This window comes from Aquarana catesbeiana, linkage group LG08 (assembly GCF_042186555.1).
Source record: "Aquarana catesbeiana isolate 2022-GZ linkage group LG08, ASM4218655v1, whole genome shotgun sequence".
NCBI lineage: Eukaryota > Metazoa > Chordata > Amphibia > Anura > Ranidae > Aquarana > Aquarana catesbeiana.
Window position 1 is genome coordinate 110323316 of NC_133331.1, and position 21511 is coordinate 110344826.

General features: G+C 40.7%; 1 protein-coding gene across 4 annotated transcripts in view; it reads left to right on the forward strand.

Annotated features, from left to right (window-relative positions):
- The window catches only part of FAM13C (family with sequence similarity 13 member C), a 229668-nt gene that overhangs the window by 130391 nt on the left and 77766 nt on the right, over positions 1 to 21511 (forward strand). For all 4 annotated transcript variants that reach the window (XM_073596307.1, XM_073596310.1, XM_073596309.1 and 1 more), the window contains exon 6: positions 14032 to 14095. In XM_073596307.1, coding sequence (XP_073452408.1) covers positions 14032 to 14095 — 64 coding nt within the window. The remainder of the gene's footprint in view (positions 1 to 14031; positions 14096 to 21511) is intronic.

Sequence of the window (21511 nt, forward strand, 5' to 3'; positions counted from 1 at the left end):
CGCACACCCATACAATGGCGACAAACGACATATAAATTTTACTATCCATAGGTGACTCTCTAAAATGCCTTTACAGGTTACCACTTTAGATTTACAGAGGTCTAGAGCTAAAATTACTGCCCATGATCTGATGTTCGCTGTAGTACCTCACATGTGTGGGACTGTTTGCATGTGTTTGCCTTTGCACAGGGGGACAGGGGCACTTTAAAAAAAAAGTTCTATCACTTTTATTGCTGTCACAAGGTTAGTTTTGCAACAGAACTTAAGAACAGGCAAAAAATGTGTGCAAACAGCGTTAAAGTCTATAGGACACAAACATGAAAAATCAAAAGTGCTCATTTTAAAGGCTTATATGCAAGTTATTGCCATAAAAAGTGTATAGGGACCGGGGTACTGCCCTAGGGGACATGTATCAATGCAAAAAAAAGTTTTAAAAACGTTTGTTTTTTCAGGAGCAGTGATTTTAATAATGCTTAAAGTGAAATAATAAAAATGAAATATTCCTTTAAATATCGCGCCTGTGTCTGTAAAGTAGCGCATCTTTCCCATATTTATAACAGTACCACAGCAAAATTACATTTCTAAAGGAAAAAATGTAATTTAAAACTGCTTGCGGTTGTAATGTATTGTCGGATCCCAGCAATATAGATAAAAATCAATGGAAAAAAATGGCGCGAGTTCCACCCCCAGTCCATAACAGGCCCTTTGGGTCTGGTATGAATATTAAGGGGAACCCTGCGCCAAAAAAAAAAAAAAAAAAAAAGACGTGGGGGTCCCCCCAAAATCCATACCGGACCCTTATTTGAGCACGCAACCTGGCAGGCCGCAGGACGAGAGAATGACCCCCCTCCCTCCTGAACCGTACCAGGCCACATGCCCTCAACATGGGGAGGGTGCTTTTAAAACTTTTTTTGGGGGGGGGGGTCCGCTCTGAATCCATACTGCTGGGAGTGTCAGTAGAAAGCTAAGGACACCCCCAAACCAGTTTGCATATCGCAGAGCTAACTGCAAATTCAGACAGGTATCGGATCGCATGGGTGTGAATACCTATGTGATCGGATTCTGCTGCAGACCAAAAAAAGGGTCCTGTGTGAGTTTGGTCCGAATGCGATGCAAATTCAGCCATACTATCTGTATGGCTGAGTTTGCAACACACAGACATTGCATGTGATTTGCAGTGCGGGGCAAATCACATCCCATGTTGGACAGCACAGCAGTGTGAACTGGCCCTAAGGCTGGATTCACACCTATGCAGTTTTAGTGCTTTTTGCATTTTGCAGATTTGCACTACAGAACGTGTTCCATAGGAAACCATGTTAAATGGACTGTAGTGCAAATCTGCAAAATGCAAAAAGCACTAAAACTGCATAGGTGTGAATCCAGCCTAAGGCCCCTTTCACACTTGTGCTACTTGTCCTGTGCCCATAGACCTCAAGATTACACTGGCATTGCTTAAAATCGCATTCAATTTGCGGGAAAATCGCTGCAAAATCACGGGACTTTCAGGCTGCACAAGTGTGAAAGGGGCCTTATGGACCTCAAGTTGCATGAAAAGTCGCCCAGTTGTGAAAGGAACCTAATGAAATTCATTGATAACACCTTTGAATTAGGCCCCATTTGCACTTGTGTGACCAATGCCTGTGTAATCTTGCGGTATATGGACCTCAAGTCGCATCAAAGTCAAACACAAGTAGTGCAGGGACGAATTTGACCCACTTGCAGGATGCACAAGTGAGAATAGGGCCTATTTCAAAGGTATTATTCATGCATCTCATTCACACTGCTGCGACCTGAAAGTCGCACTATTTTGCTGCCACTTGGCCCCAACTTCTGGGCATGCCTGTGTAATATTGCGCTCTATGTACCTCAAGTCGCATGAAAGTCACACCAAAGTAGTGCAGAGACTACTTTGAAGTTGTTGCAACTTGAAGTAGCACAGATATGAATGGTTATCATTGAGAATCATGGGGTACAACTTGTCATGCAACTCAGAGGTCCAAATTTGCTGGAAAAGTTGCCCAAGTGTGAAACAAGTCATATATATTTTAATAGAAAGGAACTCTCATTTATATTTGCATAGTCCTTACTGATTTACATCAGCAGAACAAATGCAGGAAGTGATGTGTGCACATGGGCCAAAAGCAAATGTGTAGTGATGCCAAATAAACAAATCAATGAACCCCACCCACACCAAATCTAACTACCACATCCACCCCCACATTGAGTAAGCACAAATACATATCCTGCACTTACCCGGCAAATGAGCAGCACCTCCTCTTTGCTAAAGAGGGACCTCGCCATGTCCACCTAGATGGAGATTCTGACCAGCACAGGATTTTCTGGGTGATTACAATGACTTATTTCCGGGTCAGACGGTGAAACCACTCTCTTTTGATCGCAGCTGCGAATATTTAATCGCAACCACTATTAGAATTTTTTTAGTTTTGTTTATTTGCTGATATGCGAATGTTTATTTCTACATATAACGAAATTTGAAGGAAAACTTACGAGAGTTTGATAAGAAATGGTGTCCCTGGAAATTGCAGCAGGTAAATTACAAAGACAAAGCCCCAGTTTGAGCCCTGGTTCACACTGACAGCGGGAATGAAATTGTGCGAGTTCAGCTGAACTCGCACGATTTCATTCCCACATGTCAGTCCCGACTGCGGGGGGAATTTCAGAGACATCTGTGTGAGTTTCTGCACAGATGTCAATAAAAAAATCGCACCCGAAGTCGCCAAAAGTAGTACAGATTTGGGGGGCACACCCTACAATGCGTTTAAATTCAAGATGGTGCTGCTATAAGACCTACAAACAGTACAAAATATTTTATAGCACACACATACAAGAATGACATTTCCTGCAAGGCTAGTTAAAACACCTGAACATATTCAAAAAATACGGGGGTTTGGTCATACTATATGGTCATATAGTGCTAAGCCCACTTACTGCGACAAAGTATCCCGAATTAGTGGGTCCTACTCTAGTAATAGAATGGAAGATCCTTTGTCTCAACCATGGGAGCCGAACTCCTCTATGTGGGAGAACTGAAGGGGATACATCCTATGCACTGGAGGCCACTAAATAAGAGGTAATGAATTTTTGTATATTGTAATAGACCTTGACCAGGTTTTTTGGGCTGGAGCACCCCTCCTCCCTCCTCATTACCTCTTATTTAGTGGCCACCAGTGCATAGGATGTATCCCCTTCAGTTCTCCCACATAGAGGAGTTCAGCTCCCATGGTTGAGACAAAGGATCTTTGTCGCAGTAAGTGGGCTTAGCACTATATGACCATATAGTGTGACCAAACCACCGTATTTTTTTAATATGTTCAGATGTTTTTAACTAGCCTTGCAGGAAATGTCATTCTTGTATGTGTGCGCTGTAAAATATTTTGTACTAAAAGTAGTACAGAATCTACTTTTGGAAGTTGCGGTGCCGCACCAATTCAAACGGTGCAATTGCCACTGATTTGCCATGTCAAATCGCACCAATGTGAACCAGGGCTGACACATACAACACCAGCTGAATTAATTACCTGCAATTCTCCACAGCTGTTATATTCAAAGACTCCACCTAAACACCTTTATCATTTACTTGGAGGTGTGCTGAAGAGATTAGGTTTTTTGGTGCACATACAAGATATTGCACTTCCCCAAAACCATTAATTAAAAAGAAGAAAGAAAAAAGAGAAAAAAACAACAAACAAGCTCAATAATATACTTTTATTTTGCCAGCAGAAATAAAATTATGTACATTCATTTACTAGCATAAAAAATATTCTACAGGATTTATGGTGCTACATTTGGCAAAACAGTTAGCAATTGGGTTTTAAGGGCCCTGCTCATAGGAGCTTACAATCTAAAATTTGTCTAAACCTTAGAGTGGACACAGCTTTACTTTCAGTGTATAACAGGTAACACATTTCATAGTACAACTACTTACCCACCAGCTCACATCACATTTTTATCTGCAAGATTATAGAAACATACTTAACAGTCATTATTCTTACAAAGCATTCCAACATAATATTAAAAAAGGCACATATTCAAACTATAATACCCACCACCACCCCACAATCCACACACATGCATTGGTGACCACGTTCTGCTGGAAGCTGCATTTCTGTGTACATGATTAAGCAAGGAGATCAAAGAGTAGAAGGTCAGCAGATGCTCCCAAACCATGAATGCATGGTCAGACAGAAACAATACACGCACAACATTGACAGCATGGCCACATAAACCCACTTTTGATGGAAAAAATGCACAAGAATTTCAGCAAACAAACAGCCCTAGTTGGGCATTTGTCATTATGCACAATATCATTCCTTCCCCCACTGGCCTCTTCACAGGCCAAACGAACCCCCCCTACTGCAGCCCTTTTATATAAGATAGGTTGTATCGTTAGCACACTGACACACGCCCAATAGAAGTACATGCCCACCAGTATCTTTCAATCTGTCTCTTAATGTATGTCTAAACTAGTGATTGCACCTGATGAGCAGGAACACATAATACTATTTGCAACTGTGTTAGCCCTTGGCTATGTGCATCAAATCTCCAACTACAGGCCTAAGATCAAAGTCCATTTGCATGCACATAAACAAAGCAACCGTTTTCTAAGCATATGTACCTGTGCAGTGTAAACCCTACAATTTTAAAATGCCCAAGTACCTGGGCATGATTAGTGCTAACAAACATTAACAGGGCTGCAATGAGCTTCCAATCTAAAGTCCAAAACTAACTTTCTTACATTAGAGACTATTTTGACAGGAGACAAATAAAATGCCAGCATGTCTTTGGATTGTAGTGAGAAACCCACATAGGGAGAACATATAAACTTCAACACAAACATTAGCATGTCAGGGAATTGAACCAGCAACCCCAGTTCAGCTAGAAAGCGGGCACCCTCACACATGTAGTCTGCATCTCTGTGGTGTGAACCAGCCCCAAGTCCATAGCCATGCTCAGCGTCACAAGCAATATACAATATATTGTCCTAAGTATTGGGACGTCTGTCTTTATACGCACATGAACTGTAATGGCATCCCAATCTTAGTCCATAGGGTTCAAAATTGATTTGGCCCACCCTTTGCAGCTATAACAGCTTTAACTCTTCTGGGAAGGCTGTCCATAAGGTTTAGGAGTGTGTTTATGGGAATGTTTGACCATTCTTCCATAAGTGCATTTGTGAGGTCAGGCACTGATGTTGGGCGAGAAGGCTTGGCTTACAGTCTCTGCTCTAATTCATCCCCAAGGTGTTCTGTTGAGGTCAGGACTCTGTGCAGGCCAGTCAAGTTCATCCACCCCAAACTCACTCATCTATGACTTTATGGACTTTGCTTTGTGCACTGGTCCAAATCATTTGGCGGAGGGGGGATTATGATGTGGGGTTGTTTTTCAGGGGTTGGGCTTGGCCTCTTAATTCCGGTAAAGGGAACTCTTAAGGCATACCAAGACATTTTGGACAATTTCATGCTCCCAACTTTGTGATATAATTCTCTAATTTTTGAGAATTATATTTTGATTTCTGATGTTGCACATCACATTTTTTGGGCTCAAATTATGATTATTTGGAAATAATAAAAAACACAAAAAATTGTGACTCATTTTAACCACTTCAATACAGGGCACCTTCGCACCTTCCTGCCCAAGCCAATTTTCAGCTTTCAGTGCTGTCACTTTTTAAATGACAATTGCGCAGTTATACTGCACTGTACCCAAACTAAATTTTTATCATTTTGTTCGCACAAATAGAGCTTTATTTTGGTGGTATTTGATCACCTCTGCGGTTTTTATTTTTGCTAAACGAGTAAAAAAAGACTGAAGATTTTGAAAAAAAAGTTTTTCTTTGTTTTTGTTTATAACATTTTGTAAATAAGTTTTCTCCTTCACTGATGGGCACTGATAAGGTGGCACAGATGAGGTGGCACCAATGAGATGGCACTGACGATGGGCACTGATAGGTGGCACTAATGGGCACTCATAGGTGGCACTGGTGGGCACTGAAAGGCTACACCGATGGGTACTTATGGGCAGCACTGATAGACGGCACTGCTGGGCACTGATAGGCGGCACTGATGGGCACTGATGGCTGGCACTGATAGATTTCACTGATAGGCATCACTGGTTGCACTGGCAGGCATTTTTCATTGGCACTGATTGGCAGCTGCCTGTGCACTGATTGGCATTTCCCTGCTGGTCCAGTGTGGTGGCCATCCCTGGTGGTCCTGGTGGCATCCTGGTGGTCCTGGGCGGGCAACCGAGGGGGGACTGCGCTGATAAACAATTGGCACAGACCCCCCGTCAGGAGAGCAGCCGATCGGCTCTCCTCTACTTGCGTCTGTCAGCTCTTCCTGTTTACATCGTGATCAGCCGCGATTGGAGACGGCTGATCACGTGGTAAAGAGTCTATGTTAGAGACTCTTTACCTAGATCGGAGTTGCGGTGTGTCAGACTGACACACCGCAACCATGATCACACTATGCGTGCCCCCGGGGGCACGCAGCGGCTTGATATCCTGACAACATCATATGATGTCCAGTCAGGATATCGCAAGCACTTTGCCGATGTCATTTTGCTATATGACCGGCGGCAAGTGGTTAAATTTGCATCAGCAATGGTATTGTTTGTGGTTTGTTAAATACACCTGTGTGAGTTTGGGTAAAGATATTTGTGAGATGGAGAGAGACAGAGAAAAATATATTTTACCAAAAGATAAAAACATTCCACATTCTAGCATTCTTAAAAACAAAATAGATTAAGTAGAAGCAACATTGTTGCAAAGACAATTTATTTCAGAGAAAGATGCATTAATTTCAACAAGAAAAAGTATGTATTTGGGGAAGTTATGCATAATGTATTATACTGGGTTTTATGCTGTCGGAAAATCCTATCGTGTGTACACGGCATTAGGCTTTTAAAGATATTTCAGTGTTGAATTATGTTTTTCACACAGTTTAAAAGCAGATTATCATTAAACAATATACCGCATATTTCAGTACCATTTAGGAAATTATATCATGCTCTAAAATTTTTTTCCAGGTTTTAGCAGAGTAAGGGTTTGGGCGCTATTTGTTTTCAGGGAACTATAGTCAATTCGATTTTGGGAGTATTTTTTTACCAGCCTTATAGTGAATATCGTTTTAACGCTAATTCAAGGTAATTAGCGCTGCCGCACTATAGTAAATGACCCCCATACTCTTTATGGAGAGATCTGGGATCTATAAGACCCCAGATCCTTCCTCAGCCCTTTAAAAGCATTTGATCGCACCAAGATCAGTGTGTTTGAATGCTTTTGATTTTTGAATATGGTAGCATTTATATCAGAAGTAAACCAAAAGTCATTGCTTCTGGGTTACCATAGCCTAGAGCTGGTCAGCTTTCTGATCAGCAGGTGAAAGCGCCAACTGGTTGATTGGGACTCCCAATAGGATGAGAGATCCCGGTAAAATCACAAAAGAGGGGGGCGTCCCCTCCTGCTGTTTTGTAAAAGCAGTCCAGCGGCTAGTTATTGCTAGAATTGCTTTTACAAGAGAGCTGACCTTCGGGCATCATCCCAGTTCAACCACTTGAAGTCCAGTGACGCACCAGGTACGTGACTGGTCAGCAAGTGGTTAAATAAAGCTGTGCCCTTGGCCTTTCCAACTTAACCTGTCTTAGTGATGTTTACTGGGCAAGGTAATTGGTCGATATGGGTTTCTAAGCCTATGCTTCTCAGCAGTTAAGGTAAGTTTTTTAAGTTGCCTATCGCCGCCATAAAACATTTTTTTTTCATTCCAGTATACTGTATAGCTCATAGTTTGTAAACGCTCTAACTTTAGCCTAAACCAATTAATATACACTCAATGGGATTTTTTTTACCAAAAATATGTAGCAGAATACATATTGGCCTAAATATATGAGGAAATTAGATTTTTTTTTTTATTGAATGTTTTATAGCAGAAAGTAAAAAAAAAAAATGCTTCAAAGATCCTGCAAGCAGGATTTTTTTCACCACATCCACAGTGTGGCAAACATTTGATTTTAAAGAAAAGCATTTTTCTTTTTTTTTTTTTTAACACAAAAGCGCTTGCAAAACTCAGTTTGAAAGGGCCCTCAAGCTTGGTGTCAAACTATAAGTGATTCTCGGTTTATAGTGGCTGACGAATTTGGAACATAGTATTGATTATTGGTAAACCATGCTTGCTTACTATGTACTTTTTCTGTTTTAAAGCGAACTTTACATTAAAATTCACCTAACCTCTGTGTTACTATGTGTTACATTAGGGGCTAGTACACCGCACAGTTTCTGCGTTCCGGATGCGTTTCTGCATGCATGTTTCTGATGCATTTTTTTACATGTTCAAGTGCATTTTTATGTGTTTTGGTGCTTTCCCCCTTTTTCTTAATTGAGGACATGTGCTTTCCGATGTGTTTTTGATGTATTTTGCCATGTTCCAGATGCGTTCCATACAGAAAAAATGCATCATTATCTACTTCTCAGCTTGCCTGAGCTGCTCAAGTATCATAAATAAACAAAAAATTATAAACCTAAAGCTGCTGCTGTCATTTAAATTTGTACTGGACTGGCCTAGGTGGGTACTGGACACATTTTAAAGCTCCAGTGCTGTCAGGAAAAAGGTGAGCAAGGAAGGTGAGAGGGAGAAAATCTTACAACTAGCCACTTACTCAAGGGTGGTGGTGGAAGAAAGTGGTAAGGGGGGTATGGAGGTGTTAAGCGTGCAAAGTTGTATGGAACCTAGTTATTTCTTTCAAGTTTTCTAGCTGCCCAGCAGGCCACCTCATCACAAAACATTAGGAAAAATTCAAGACAGATGGCCTTTTTGAATCTTCTTCAAACTCCTATGGCTAGGTGTGTACAAAACATTTTGCTTTGTGTCCATGTTTTGTATTCTTCTCTGTTGAAAATATTGAGAATTAGGCCTGATAATACCTATCCTGTCCATTGTGATACAAAAAAGGCTATGTTGAGGTACAGTGCCTTGAAAAAGTATTTATACCCCTTGAAATTTTCCACATTTTGTCATGTTACAACCAAAAAACGTAAATGTATTTTATTGGGATTTTATATGATGGACCAACACAAAGTGGCACATAATTGTGAAGTGGAAGGAAAATGATATATGGTTTTCAACATTTTTTACAAATAAATATCTGAAAAGTGTAGTGTGCATTTGTATTCAGCCCCCTTTACTCTGGTACCCCTAACTAAAATCTAGAGGAACCAGTTGCCTTCAGAAGTCCACCTGTGTGTAATTTAATCTCAGTATAAATACAGCTGTTCTGTGAAGCCCATTGTTAGAGAACCTTAGTGAACAAACAGCGTCATGAAGGCCAAGGAACGCACCAGACAGGTCAGCAATAAAGTTGTGGAGAAGTTTAAAGCAGGGTTAGGTTATATAAAAAATATCCCAAGCTTTCAACATCTCATGGAGCACTGTTCAATTCATCATCCGAAATTGGAAAGAGTATGGCACAACTGCAAACCTACCAAGACATGGCCATCCACCTAAACTGACAGGTCGGACAAGGAGAGCATTAATCAGAGAAGCAGCCAAGAGGCCCATGGTAGCTCTGGAGAAGCTGCAGAGATCCACAGCTCAGGTGGGAGAATCTGTCTACAGAACAACTATTAGTCACGCACTCCACAAATCTGGCCTTTACGGAAGAGTGGCGAGAAGAAAGCCATTGTTGAAAGAGCCATAAGAAGTCCCGTTTTTCAGTTTGCGAGAAGCCATGTCGGGGACACATCAAACATGTGGAAGAAGGTGCTCTGGTCAGATAAGACCAAAATGGAAATTTTTGGCCTAAAAGCAAAATGCTATGTGTGGCGGAAAACTAGCACTGCACATCACCCTGAACACACCTTCCCCACCGTGAAACATGATGGTGGCAACATCATGTTGTGGGGATGCTTTTCTTCAGCAGGGACAGGGAAGCTGATCAGAGTTGATGGGAAGATGGATGGAGCCATTACAGGGCAATCTTAAAAGTAAACCTGTTAGAATCTGCAAAAGACTTGAGACCGGGGCGGAGGTTCACTTTTCAGCAGGATAACAACCCTAAACATACAGCCAGAGCTACAATGGAATGGTTTAGATCAAAGCATATTCATGTCTTATAATGGCCCAGTCAAAGTCCAGACCTAAATTCAATTGAGAATATGTGGCAAGATTTGAAAATTGCTATTCAGACACTCTCCATCCAATCTGACAGAGCTTGAGCGATTTTGCAAAGAAGAATGGGCAAGAATGTTGCTCTCTATATGTGAAAAGCTGGTAGAGACATACCCAAAAAGGCTTGCAGCTGCAATTGCAGTGAAAAAGGTGGTTCTACAAAGTATTGACTCAGGGGGCTGAATACAAATGCACGTCACACTTTTCACATATTTGTAAAAAAAAAATATAATTTTTCTTCCACTTCTGCCACTTTTGTGTTGGTCTATCATATAAAATAGATTTACGTTTTTTGGTGACAAAATGTGGAAAATTGCAAGGGCTATGAATACTTTTTCAAGGCACTGTATGTTAGAAGGTGCTTCAGATTGTTGGCACTGATTGTCTACAAGTTGGACAGTTTCTTCAGTTTGTAGCTTATTATTCCCTGCACCTGTGCACCATTCATCTGTCAGTCAAATCAGAGAGAAGCTTGGATGGGAACTTGTGGAACATAAGTTGTTCAAAGTTGAACAGAAGACTTGCCTCCTGTCATTCTTCATAAGAGGCAGCTCTATGTTTAGAATGGTTAGAAGGAGTTGTGGGTGCTGAATGGCTGTTTTGAATAGTTGTTTAAATAAGAGCTGGAGAATGTGTTTTCTTTTAGCAGGTCTCCAAGGAGTGGCGGCCATACAACAGGCCATATCTCACGTAGACACCTATACATAAAGTCCAGAAATTCCATTTTATTGTATCTGCTCTGGGGCCAAGTACTGTGTACATTGTGCCACATTCTGCATAGGGCTAAATCAAGTTTATTTGTTACCCTGCAATTGTTAAATACTACTCTACTGTAAAGTTATGTAGTATGCTTGCTAATCTGATCCTAAAAGGTATGCTAAAGTTGTACAAAACTTTCCAGACTGAAATATTTATTTGTTGAAATACTTACTATTTTTTATGTGAGCATCAGTGATGAGTTCATCTCAGCAAGTCTGGTGGAGTGAAGTCTGACATTTGTTTATTGGGTGAATATGTGCAGTCTGCCCTAGTATTATGGGATCATTCTGGGTGCTGAATTGAACTTTAGGTTTGAATATTTTTGCATTGGTACAGCTTGGACCAATGTAAGTATGTATTTGAAAATAAAAAAATGTAGCGCATACTGAAAAAACTAGGAAATTCTGGTAATGATAACAGAATACAATTGAGTCCATATAAATGAGTCCTAAAAACCTAATAAGGTGTATTCAAGGTGAAAACAAACGTAACCATATATAAACACAAATAGAGTGATGAAGTGTCCAACTGTGAATGAATACAGGCACAACCACTCAGGGATGGTGGGTATCCAAGGGCAGGCAAAGGTGAAGCAGGTCCGTGGGTAAGAACAACGTCACAAAAGACAGCATCAATGGATGAATGATAAATGCATACTCTTACCGGATCCGGTGGACTCCCCTGTCAGCGACATGGAGTCTTAAAGGCAGTCTGCCCAGCAGGGCGGGTGAAGGAATATCCAGACATTTGAAGACTTTCGAAGTAGGTTCCACAGGCCCCCCAGGGATTATCAAGGTAGATCCTCACCTCTGGAACTCAAGATGGAAATCCTGGAGGTAAGTGTACCACGTGTGGCAAAGGCTGGACATTATCTCCCATCAAAGCAATATGTGGAATAAAAAGAAATGCTTCCACATAGTGCAGATAAAAAAGGTAATTTTATTTCTAAAAAACCAAGCATATAAAAAAAGTGATCACAATAAAATCAAGGGCAACTTAAAGATGGTGTAGCGGACCGACGCGTTTCGACCTAATGGTTTTCTACTGGGGCATGCCCTTGGATACCCACCATCCCTGAGTGGTCATGCCTGTATTCATTCACAGATGGACACTTCATCACTCTGCTATTTGTGTTTATATATGGTTTCTTTTGTTTTCACCTTGAATACACCTTACCAGGTTTTAAGGACTCATTTATATGGACTCAATTGTATTCTGTTATCATTAACAGAATTTCCTAGTTTGTTCAGTATGTGCTACATTTTTAAATTTTCTTTTGCATAGGTTGTTTGTCACACTGTATGTAGCTACTCCCTCTTTTTTCTTAAGTGGTTAGCGCAGTGTTGTGCACATTTGTTTCACTAAGTATGTATTTGCCATACCTGGGTGATCCCAATGGAAGCTGGATGTCACTGCAGAAGGGTCTGGGTCTGAGCGGATTCCCTTTTGCTTAGTGGACATTGTAAGTTTCTTGCTTGGCACAGGCCCCGTTCAGAGAACACTTTGCATTTTCTCAATGAATGCAAAGCATTCTCTGATTGGATGAGAGGGAGAGGTAGGGCAGTGATATCACAATCTTCACCTTCACTCATAGACACTAGAATGGGACACTAAAGCTGCTCTAACAACCCTCCTACATCTGTAGTCCTATACAGTATATGAACTGTTGCCTTGGGTGACTGTTTTTGCAAAAAGGTGTGGGAGACAACCTCAGTGTCATGTTGTAGGGGACAGCAATAGAGACTGGATAAAGTTTTCTGCATCGTTGATTGCTATCAGCCTCCCTCCTTCCTTATCAAGAAGCCTTGGCCACCATTGTCTAAGGGTAGACACCATTTGACTTGAGATTATTGCTCAATATAGCCAAAAAGCATTCTAGTAGTCTTCCTATGTTTAGCAAAAGACAGAGTATTTTGGGACTTTGAATATACCCCAGTGTGCACACTTACCACGTGAAGTACATTACAAAGATAAGCGCATAAAATTTTCTGAGAAGGTAAACACGTTTCGCGGATCACCTTCATCAGGACCAACAGAAATGGGTGTTTTTGAAAACAAGACAATCGCAGACAGTTAAAAACAAATCCAGAATGGATTGCAATATACTGTGCTCAATGCTTTATGGAAGGAGAAATTGAAGGTCCCAGACACAGCCTGCCGGTTTATGGGAAGACAACCCTCAAGCACATAAACATAGACCACAGCAAACCAAAATCTAGTCTGATGTAGATGAAATGTTGTCTTTGGTTAGAGGTGGAGTCCAAGTAGATTGAAGTGAGTAGCTGCTGCCCTAGAAAAAGGGGTGAGACATACTACCTCTGATCTTTGTACAAGGTATTGTCTGGTTCACCCATAATTTGATGTCACTGGCTCCATCTGACTGTGATTTATACCTACTTGCTTCGATCAAAGGGGTCCCACTAGGATACCGATTCATTTGTCATCTTTTCTTCTCTTATATTTGAGGCCTGATGAGCTCTTAAATTTTGAAATGCTCACTTCAATATACTTGGACTCCACCCCTAACCAGAGATAACATTTTATCTACAACAGGCTAGATTTTGGCTTGCTCTGGTCTATGTTTATGTGCTTGAGGGTTGTCTTCCCATGAGCCGGCAGGCTGTGTCTAAGACCTTCAATTTCTCTTTCCATAAAGCATTGAGCACACTATATTGCATCCATTCTTGATTTGTTTTTAACTGTCTGTGATTTACTTGTCTTCAATACACCCAATTCTGTTGGTCCTGTTGAAGCGGATGATCCACAAAACGCGTTGACCTTCTCAGAAGTTTTAATGCGCATTGTAATGTATTTCACAGACAACAATATGTGTTTTTATATTGTATGAAATAAAAAATAATTTTATACAAACTGTATGCTATAGGAATAATTGTTGTTTTTGCGTGATAACTGTGCACACGGGGGTATATTCATAGTCCTTTTGCTACTATATTGGGATGATACCCTTGTGTTCACACATTTTAGCTTTACTGCACTCTTTCCCACAAACAAACTCGAAGCATCTTCCTATGTATGGGGCTTGGGACATAATTATCATACATTGGACTAAGTAATCTTTTTTTCCCTACAGAAACAGCCCTATTATGAGGATCCAGACAATAGAAATTGCTGAGCAATTGCAGCATGCTGGTGAGGTAAGCACTTATTTTATATTGGGAACCTTATAACCGAGTGACAATACTAATTATGTAAGTAAATATAAATTGCCTTGGTTCAGCCCTTCTAATGCAAAAGTTAAACAGTAGCTTTTTCACATAGAGCAGCTTGCATTCTATTTTTACTGGCTTAAGTCATTTTATGCCAAAATAATAGCTCAACTTTTGGTGAGCGTTCATAATAAGGTTTGGCACCACAGATTGCCTGTTGTTATTACTTTCATTAGCCAGAACACACTCATCTTGTGTGCCTCTCTGATTTAGTTTTGCTATACCTGCGGACTGACACCTGGACTAAACCCGCACCCAGTTGATAATTATATTTTAAAAAGGCTTACCTGTACAGAGAGCAGAGCTGTAGGAGGAAACCAACAGGTCCACCCACTAGAGGCTGTTTGCAGAAAACTACAGGGAGGCGGATACAAGACCAGTCACCCTGCACAAGGAGAGAGCAGTAGTGACTAGTCTTTATGCACAGAGCTACAAAGCACTCCTGTACAAAGATATATTGGATTTACAGCACAGATCTGGAAGAAATACATGAAGCTCACCAAGATTCAAGTAAGAATATAAATGCTTCTAGTATTTAGACAATATTTGCTTTTCTTGGAGTGTGGCTTTAGGGCTGTGATACTAGGCATGTTGATCCACCTTGTTATGCACTTTGCACTCCCGGATCATGCGTTTGTTAGAGGGTTCACCTATTCAGATCTAATGGATCCACACATCAAATGCACATGACACTCAGTGCAGCACATACACCAGCAGATGTCTCCATTCTAATACAAACGGGTCATGCACTTTTAGTACATGAACAAGCATTGAAAACCCATAGGAAAGGAATGTGAACATATGTTACATCATGCGTAAATAGATACTGTACATCAAGCAATGCGAGTGCATAGGTGTGACTGGGCCTTTAAAGCAGAACTCCAGTATTTCAACCACTTTGTAAAATGTGCTGAATTATTATGGGTTAAGTCCAACAAGGTGCATGCCACCTCACGGCCATATATCTTTAATTTACAGTTTACATTTTTACTGAGCTCAGGGAGAATAGCTGTTGCTCTACTTCCAGTACTCTGACGCAAAATCTTCTGGTCTCAGCTCCAGCAGCTGCAGAGTCACATGCAGCCGGGGTGCCTGTCCCTCTCCTCCACCTGCCCAATCACAGAGCACTTTGTATTTCGTGAATAGGTTCACATAATACAAAGTCTTCTGTGAAGGGACAGCAGAGAGGAGGGATGGCAGAGATGTTTATGTATAAGAAGGCATTGTCTCTCCTATCAGAAGTGTAAGGAGTATAGTGATAGCTGTTCTCCCGGTGACCAGTAAAGCTGTCAGTTGTAAACAACAGAGATAAGTGCACTTCTTTGGACAAACTCATAAGATTCAAGTGTATCAGAGTAGCCGGCATCGGATTATCCACAGCAAGGGTTCTCTCCTCCAATACTCCAAAGTATTCAGTATGTCATGTATTCAAAAAAGAAGTAAACCGCACTAATGTAATATTGTAAAGTAACTCAGATTTATTCACCAGTAAATGTACTCACAAAGCGGCAACCAGAAACATGTATAACAGAATTGGGTGTACAGCATGCATGTGCAATGAGTGAGGACATCAGACTATGTGCCCCGCCCTACGTATTTTGATAAAAATAATGCCCTTAGGGCATCCAGAAAGCATAAAGTGGTGTGTAGGGTGGGGCACATTGTCATCTCGCATCGCGCATGCATGCTGTACAGCGAATTTCAATATACATGTTTCTGGCTACCGCTTTGTGAGTACAGTTACTGGTAAATATATCAGAGTTATATTACACTATGTGCAGTTTATGGCTTTTTCGAATACATGGCTTACTGACCACTTTGGAGAATTGGCTGAGAGAACCCTTGGTACGGATAATCCGATCCTGGCTACTCTGATACCCACGCATGTGGGATGAGCGCATCTACCCTCCTTCTAATAAGAGGTCTTGCTATTTGGTAAGAGACACCGTTTTTATGGCAACGGTCATGGCTTGTCCTCAGACAGCAACTCACATGGTTTTGAGGAATTTATAATTTGCTGACACTTCACTAGTGTGTCCTTTGGACTTGTATTTTTTGCAAGTGCTCGCAGTGGAGTTTTAATTTTGTGTTCTTATTTTTATGTCACAGCACTGTTTGGTGTATTTGCAATATGTTCACATTTGAAGTGCATAGTGTACATGTTTGTTATTTGGTTTTAATGATTTCAGTGAAGTTTATTTGATTTATCACTAGGATACCATATTTCCTTTACAAGAGGTTTTTTTATTATTAATCAGTCAAATAGACAGAGCCAACAATCCAGTTACATTCAACAATGAATAAATGTGAGCATAATACGCTCGCATAACCACTGTACTGAGCCATACAGAATAAAAAATATAGAAAAATTTTAAGTTAACATATAATAGTTAGCAACATTAGTACTAAACAGTATATCCAATGATACAAATGCATAGAAACTTTGAAGTGCAATGTTTAAGGCTCATTTCAGTACCAAAAATAAACGATGTACTTATTGTAATCATCTGAGCCGGGCCTACGCCTGGTGACCAGATATTCTTAGTAACTGATCAAAAGATAAGAAAACCGAGGATACAATGGAGAAATAAAGCAAGAGCTATAAACAGAAGAGAGAGTGCAGAGAAAGAGGAGGAGAGGGAGTCCCAGGGAGTCATGACTCATGGCTGTTAAAATGACAGAAGAGCACAATCAAACCGAGACAGCTGGGCATTGGCAATCCAGAGTTGCCACACCCGGAGAAATTTCCCATGAGTTTCTGACAGTACGGCTGTTCCTTTTTTGTTGACCATAATGTTGTTCATTTGGTTTTTGACAGCTTCAAAGCTAAGACTTGGGTTTTCTAAGCCCTTGCTATGGTCAATTTAGTTGCAGTAAAAAGGTGTAATGCCAATTTTCATTCTGGGCGAAGTAATTCTTCAATTGGTTTGCAGAGGAGGGCCTCCTATGGGTTCCATTTGAGGTCGATATGAAGCAAAGTAGGGCATAAACCCTGACCCAAAGTCTGCACACCTTCGGGCAAGACCACCAGACATGTCATCGTTTCCACCGGTGAGAATCCTCGGAAACAATTTGGCAGGTATGCAGGGATAAAACGTGCAAGCCTAGCCGGTGTGTAATGCCATCTATACAAAATCTTGTAGGCATTTTCCAAGATGAGCACATTCTTGGAGCACTTAAATAATGTCATGGTCATGTTCTCCGGTTCAAATCGCACTCCTAGTTTACTTTCCCATTGGAGATGATAGTGTCGCAGTGGGGATTTTCTGGAATTTACTAGTGAGGAATAGATCCGTGAGATGAGGCCAGGGGATTGGGTTGGGCCCTACAGAGACTCTCAAATGGGGTCAAAGTATAGGGGGTGGGTTGAGGGTCTAAGGATCTGGGAAATAAAGTGACAGAGTTGGAAATATCTATAATGCTCCTGTAAAGGGAGGTGGTGTGAAGATCTGAGAGCTTAAAATTTTACCATCCTGAATGGGGGTGAGAAGAGAATGGATATCAAGGAATCCATGGTCAGTCCACCAAGAAAATTGTTTCGGGTTGTCCAGTCCCGCAGGGAACAAAGGGCACCTGAGAAAATGAATAAATGGGAGATGAGGTGACATGAGGCCTGCAGAATATTTGACAGTCCCATATTCGGGGGGTGTGGGATAGAATCAGGCTAAGTGTCGCTGGGCGAAGGTCATTGGGAAGCCAAGAAAGAGAGGATAAAGGAATGGGGTGGCAGTCTATAAGATTCCTAATGGCCCACAGCAGAAGGTGATGGGTCTCATGAAGGTGTGACAGAGGAGCAATGTTATCCGCTAAGTAATAAGCCTGAAGGTTCGGAACTGAGAGGCCACCATTGATCCTACAGGTGAATAGGACCTGTTTATAGGTCTAGAAGATCCCCAGATAAATTTCAAAAGTTTGCGTAGGTGTATGCGTAAGATATGTGCGGGAATCTAAACTGGTAAGACACCGAAGGCATTTAACAATTTCGGAAGATAGGTCCTGCAGACTGCGGCAATCCTGCCAAACCAGGACAATGGAAAGTGAGACCAGGAGGGCAACAGCTCCGTCAAGTGTCTAAACAGAGAAGGGAAATTAGCTTGATAGAGTCCCTCATATGATGAAGAGAGCTGAATTCCCAGGTATGGCAAAATGGTAGGCCACTGAAAGGGAAAGGTACTTCTCAGGTCTACCAATTCAGAGGATAAACTATTTATAGATAGTGCTTTGGATTTGGCAGGATTGACGCAGAGACCAGACAGGGAGGCGAAGGTGTCCAAGAGGGAAAATAAATTTATGTTTAAGTAAATATAAGTTTATGGGAAAAGCCTGCTACCTCAATACCTGTGATGTCTGGGTGTGTGCGAATAGCTTCCACAAGGTGTTCTAGGGCCAAAACGAATAAAAGTGGAGAGAGCTGGCAGCCTTGTCGAGTACCTGTATAGATTGGGAAAACAGGGGACTCAAAACCATAATCTTTAAGTTTAGCCTGGGGAGAATCATATAGAGCCTTTATCCAGCTCAAAAAGTAGGGACCAAACCCATAATGACTTAGAACAGTCATAAGATAAGGCCAAGATGGAGTGTCAAATGCTTTATTTATATCTAGGGACAAGAGCATTGGGTGCACCGAGGGACAATAAGCCAAATGCTGCAAATGTAGAACTCGGCAAATGGCATTCCCCACCTGTCGCCGCGGATCAAAGCCAACTTGGTCCTTTTTGATTAACCACTTGTGGTCCGCCTGCCGTCATTATACGGCGGCTGTTTGACGTTAAATACCGGGGTTATGGCAGCAGATAGCTGCCATAACCCTGGTATCATTTCAAACAGTGGGCGGTCCACTTTCAGATAAAAGTGGTCTCTGCGGCGAATTCACCACAAAATGACCTTTATTGAGGGTGGAGGGGCAGAGACTATTGGGTCCTTCCCTCTGAGAGACATGGAGTCGAGTGAGGGAAAAATGGCCCCCACTCAGCTCCATGCCATTGGATGACGGAAGCGACGGTCACTTCCCGCCCAATGGTTTTAAAGGGGTAATTTTTATTGAAAAAAAAAAGACTTTTTATTTATTTATTTATTTTAATTGCTTTTAAGTGTAAATGTGAGATCTGAGGTCTTTTTGACTCCAGATATTACTTTAAAGAGGTCCTGTCATGCTTTTTTTTCTATTGCAAGGGATGTTTACATTCTTTGTAATAGGAAAAAAAGTGACCCAAAAAAAAGTAAAATAAATGAGAAAAAAATATAAAGCTCCCCGTCCCGCCGAGCTCGCGCGTAGAAGCGAACGCATACGTAAGTCGTGCCCGCATATGAAAACTGTGTTTAAACCACACATGTAAGGTATCGCCGTGATCATTAGAGCTGGAGCAATAATTCTAGCAAAAGACCTCCTCTGCAACTCAAAACTAGTAACCTGTAGAAATTTTTAAACGTCGCCTATGGAGATTTTTACGGGTCAAAGTTTATCGCCATTCCACGAGGGGGCACAATTTTGAAGCATGAAGTATTGGGTATCAATTTACTCGGCGTAACATTATCTTTCACAGTATAAAAAAAATTGGGCTAACTTTACTGTTGTCTTATTTTTTAATTAAAAAAAGTGTATTTTTTCCCCAAAAATTGCTCTTGTAAGATCGCTGCGCAAATACGGTGTGACACAAAGTATTGCAACGACTGACCATTTTATTCTCTAGGGTGTCTGAAAAAAATATATAATGTTTGGGGGTTATAAGTAATTTCTAGCAAAAAAAACCCCAGATTTTAACTTGTAAACAACAGATCTCAAAAAGAGGCTCTGTCCTTAAGTTGTTAAACGAGTCAGAAAAAAGTTCAGGCGATTGGTTAGGATTTTCTTATCGATATTAGAGAGAGGCCTAAAATTAACCCAAGAGGAATGGTCACAATCAGGTTTAGGAAGCATCACAATGTTGCGGTCAGTAAGTTTGAGCAGGTGGAACCTATACCTATAATGCAACATTGGAAGCAGGTCCAACAATACCGGCCAAGGTGGCCATCAGAAAATCATTTGGTAGCTATAAAGCAAAACAAACTGTAGAAGCATATTGGAAATATTCCACAATTAAAGAACATGAACAGGTCTGCCGTATATATACACCTGCACATACATAAATTTTTCCTTGTCAAAAGAAGTTTATTGAGTATACAATGTTATAAAGATACATAAAGTAAGTTTACAAGGATCTATTAAGTAAGCTCATTGTTTTACAGTAGGGTTTATATAGGTAAATATCATGAAATTTCAAATATTAAACATTGGGTTCACGTAAACCTAAATTAAAGATATATATATAATTTCCTTAGTTACTTTTGTAGGTATTTAAATGATTTATACCTACTATACATATTGTTTACAAGTAGAGTGTATATAGGTCAAATAAATTCTGATAATGAGCTTTAATCGTAAGGTGGAGAAAAGGAAAGAGAAAGAAGAAAAAGGGTTGAAAGGTAGAGGTATGGTCCACAAGGTTGTCCCGCTCGTCAGTTTATTATTCTTTTTAGTTCTCTTTGAAGCCTTAGAATGGGTGTCTCTGTAAGTCATTTAATCTGTTACCATGGCAACAGGACAGAGTCATTGAAGTTTGACAGGAACTGTTGTTTTATCCAAGGATGCCAAAGTTTTTCAAATTTTGGAATTTGATTTTGATCGATGGCTACCATCTTAGCATGGGACATTGTATTATTCATTCTGTGAATTGTTTCTGCTAGTACCAATGTAGGAGATTTCCATGCCTTGGCCACTGTTTGTTTTGCAGCTGTTATTAGTTGGATCATAAGTTTGAATTGAGAGAGTGTTAACCATTCCGGTTTTAGATTAAGTAAAGTTAAATATGGATCTGGTTGTATTATTTTTTTAAATATTTTAGATGCAATCACGAAGACTTCCTTCCAGAAGGTTTGGATTACTGGGCATGTCCACCATATGTGTAAATATGTGCCTATTTCTGGGCATCCTCGAAAACAAAGAGCTGAGGTATTAGGTGAATATTTTGCCACTCTAGCGGGTACAAGGTACCAGCGAGTTAGGACTTTATAATTTGTCTCCAGTGCTAAGATGTTGGGTGAAGATGACTTAGATGTGAGCCATATGTTAGACCAGTCCGTGTCTTCTAAAGTTCGTCCCAGGTCCTCCTCCCACCTCTGAACGTAAGAGGGTCTATTAAGATTTGCTACTCCATATAATTGATTATAAAGTGATGAAATTGTACCTTTAGCAAATGGATCTTTTGTACAGATTGATTCAAAAATGGATAATTGGGATAATGGTGTATCCCCCTTTAGGAATGGTGTATAGAAATTTTTGATTTGGAGATATCTAAATATCTCAGA